We start from the raw sequence: 2,838 nt of genomic DNA on the forward strand, positions 1-2,838 counted from the left end.
CAGCGAGAGTTCATTATTGGGGACAGACAGACTGGCAAAACAGCAGTAGCCACAGATACAATTCTCAAGAAAAAAGGGCAAGGTGTAATATGTGTTTATGTAGCTATCGGTCAAAGAGCATCCTCCGTAGCTCAAGTAGTAACTACTTTCCATGAGGAGGGGGCCATGGAATACACTATTGTAGTAGCTGAAATGGCGGATTCACCTGCTACATTACAATACCTTGCTCCTTATACGGGAGCAGCCCTGGCTGAGTATTTTATGTACCGCGAACGGCATACTTTAATAATTTATGATGATCTCTCCAAACAGGCACAAGCTTATCGCCAAATGTCCCTTCTATTAAGTCCCGGCCGTGAGGCTTATCCAGGGGATGTTTTTTATTTGCATTCACGCCTTTTAGAAAGAGCCGCGAAATTAAATTCTCTTTTAGGCGAAGGAAGTATGACCGCTTTACCAATAGTTGAGACTCAATCTGGAGACGTTTCCGCCTATATTCCTACTAATGTAATCTCCATTACAGATGGACAAATATTCTTATCTGCGGATCTATTCCATGCCGGAATTCGACCCGCTATTAATGTGGGTATTTCAGTTTCCAGAGTAGGATCCGCGGCTCAAATTAAAGCCATGAAACAAGTAGCTGGCAAATCCAAATTGGAACTAGCTCAATTCGCAGAGTGACAAGCCTATTATTCGCCTCTGCTCTCGATAAAACAAGTCAGAATCAATTGGCAAGGGGTCGATGATTAAGGGAATTGCTTAAACAATCCCAGGCAAATCCTCTCCCAGTGGAAGAGCAGATAGCTACTATTTATACCGGAACAAGAGGATATCTTGATTCGTTAGAAATTGAACAGGTAAAGAAATAGTTCAATCACCCCAGAATCGTCGAAATCCCCTCGAAATGGAGAGCGGCGCAAGTCTCACACTCTTTCTCTCACTCTCTATCCTCTGTCTTTCAGATTTTCCCCTCGTAGCTGATAGAGTGAAATATTATTATGTAAGGGAGCTGATCCACAGGATTCAATGGTGAATTCTGATTTCCCCACAGACTGAACCAAAGGAGAAGAATAGAATAATTCATTGGTGCAGGCGGAGCAGCAAACTTTCGTAGAAAAGGGAGAGGGTATACCTAGAAATGATGAAATCAACCAAGTCCGATCAAGTGAGTTATTCTATGTATAGGGCAGTGAACTAAAAAAAAGTGTCCTTTCTCGATACATAACATTGTATAAGTCAACCCAAGTCGCTTCTTCATCTCCGGGAATCCAGTAAGGTACTTTTGGAACACCAATGGGCATATTAGATTAATATTATTATATTTCAGTAAGAAAACTACACTTTAATATATAAACATAAGAATGGAAGAGAAAGAAAGAACCTGAGAAGAGCTTAGTTGGAACTCTTTACCGGGATCATAGGGGCTATGCTCCCCTCTCTCTCTCTCAGTCCCAGCCAACGGCATAGCAACACCTACTCTTCCTTCTGATGCAGCCTTCCTGGATCCATAATTTGGCTTCCTCGTTTATTGATTGCTTGCAATCGCCACAACACCATTGAGTGAGCGTCATAGAATCCTCAAGGCGTGAAGTTGAAGTTCTTCGAACCTTGATTGTGTGTGTTCGTGCCCACTCCAATAGAGCATTTGGCCCTGTGAGCTTTGACTACGAAAGCTACCTATGTTAATCAGTATAGCCACTAGAGGGATTGGAACAGGTATATTCCTTCTCAGACAGTACTTTAAGACAAACACGGTTCACAAGGTGGATTTTCTATCTATTAGTTGACTACGGAGCTTCCTCATCCCGACCTATCTATATGTGAAAAGCTCTCCGCCAGAATCTTCGTAGTAGTAAGTCGTGGGTTACAAGCTGTCCCTTCCTCAAACCACCCCGCAATAGATATAGGGTTTACCAACCTCAGGCATGGACATAGACACCAGATCATTTTGATCGAGGACCCATTTTAGGAATAAAAAGGATAGAGACCAGACGTAGTCCAATCGGAAGGTCGTGCTTTAGAGAAAGACTTGTGTTCTATAGGAACAGCTGCCTATGTTCACCCGGCTGCCCTGCCTGTCGCAAAACCGCTATGAAGCATCCATTCTATTCAATTAGAAATAGCATCTATAACTAGTAGTAGACGGTTGCTTCGAGGTCTCACAGGTCCTGCTTAAGCGAAAATGTAGTTGTGGAAGTAGTCTTGCCCACTTTGCCTTACGCTCATAGAGATCTATAAGTATCCCTCTTGTCTAAGTAGGTAAGTACGCTCGGCCCAGTACTAAACTTTAGCATTAAAGCCAGAGTCCTTCTTTTCATGAATGTTCAGGAAGAAGAGAATCCCTAAGTTAGAATTGAATGCCATCCCATTTCCTAAAGAAAGAGATTTCCAATATACGTGAATCACGAAAGAAACAATGCTGTAACTTGCTTCATCCGGCATTCTAAGTAATCAATGAGATTTTCTTCCTCGAGAACAAAAAGCTACACGAGGAGAGCCTTGTTTACTGATATGTTACTAAAAGACCAGAGGTGATGGCCTCTGAATTGCAGGGTATGGAAAGTGGGTGTTAATCAACAAGATTATCTACATTTGCGGAAACCACTACTGGAATAAAGTTAGATCTTTATTTCATTTCAAGGAAAAGTTTCAGGGTTTAGCCACCACTCAGACAGTAGTGAAAAATAAAACTAACTCTAGGCGAAAGTGCACGGAGGATCTGTGATTCCTCCTACCTTATGAGCCCTTACGAAATGCCATTTTGAATGATGGACAAATCATGGGTGTCGGCGGTCTAGTCAGAGCATTTTGGAGCGCCTGAGCGGGCAAAGTAGG

General features: G+C 42.5%; 1 protein-coding gene and 1 long non-coding RNA gene across 2 annotated transcripts in view; both read left to right on the forward strand.

Annotated features, from left to right (window-relative positions):
- Positions 1-699, forward strand: part of LOC119278703 (ATP synthase subunit alpha, chloroplastic-like) — a 1,029-nt gene extending 330 nt beyond the window's left edge. Inside the window, exon 1 of the mRNA XM_037560039.1 lies at positions 1-699. This exon is cut by the window's left edge and continues 330 nt beyond it. Coding sequence (XP_037415936.1) covers positions 1-684 — 684 coding nt within the window. The 3' untranslated portion in view covers positions 685-699.
- The window catches only part of LOC119278705, a 35,388-nt gene that overhangs the window by 2,175 nt on the left and 30,375 nt on the right, over positions 1-2,838 (forward strand). The window lies entirely within an intron of this gene.

Source organism: Triticum dicoccoides, chromosome 3B (assembly GCF_002162155.2).
Source record: "Triticum dicoccoides isolate Atlit2015 ecotype Zavitan chromosome 3B, WEW_v2.0, whole genome shotgun sequence".
NCBI classification, from domain to species: Eukaryota; Viridiplantae; Streptophyta; class Magnoliopsida; order Poales; family Poaceae; genus Triticum; species Triticum dicoccoides.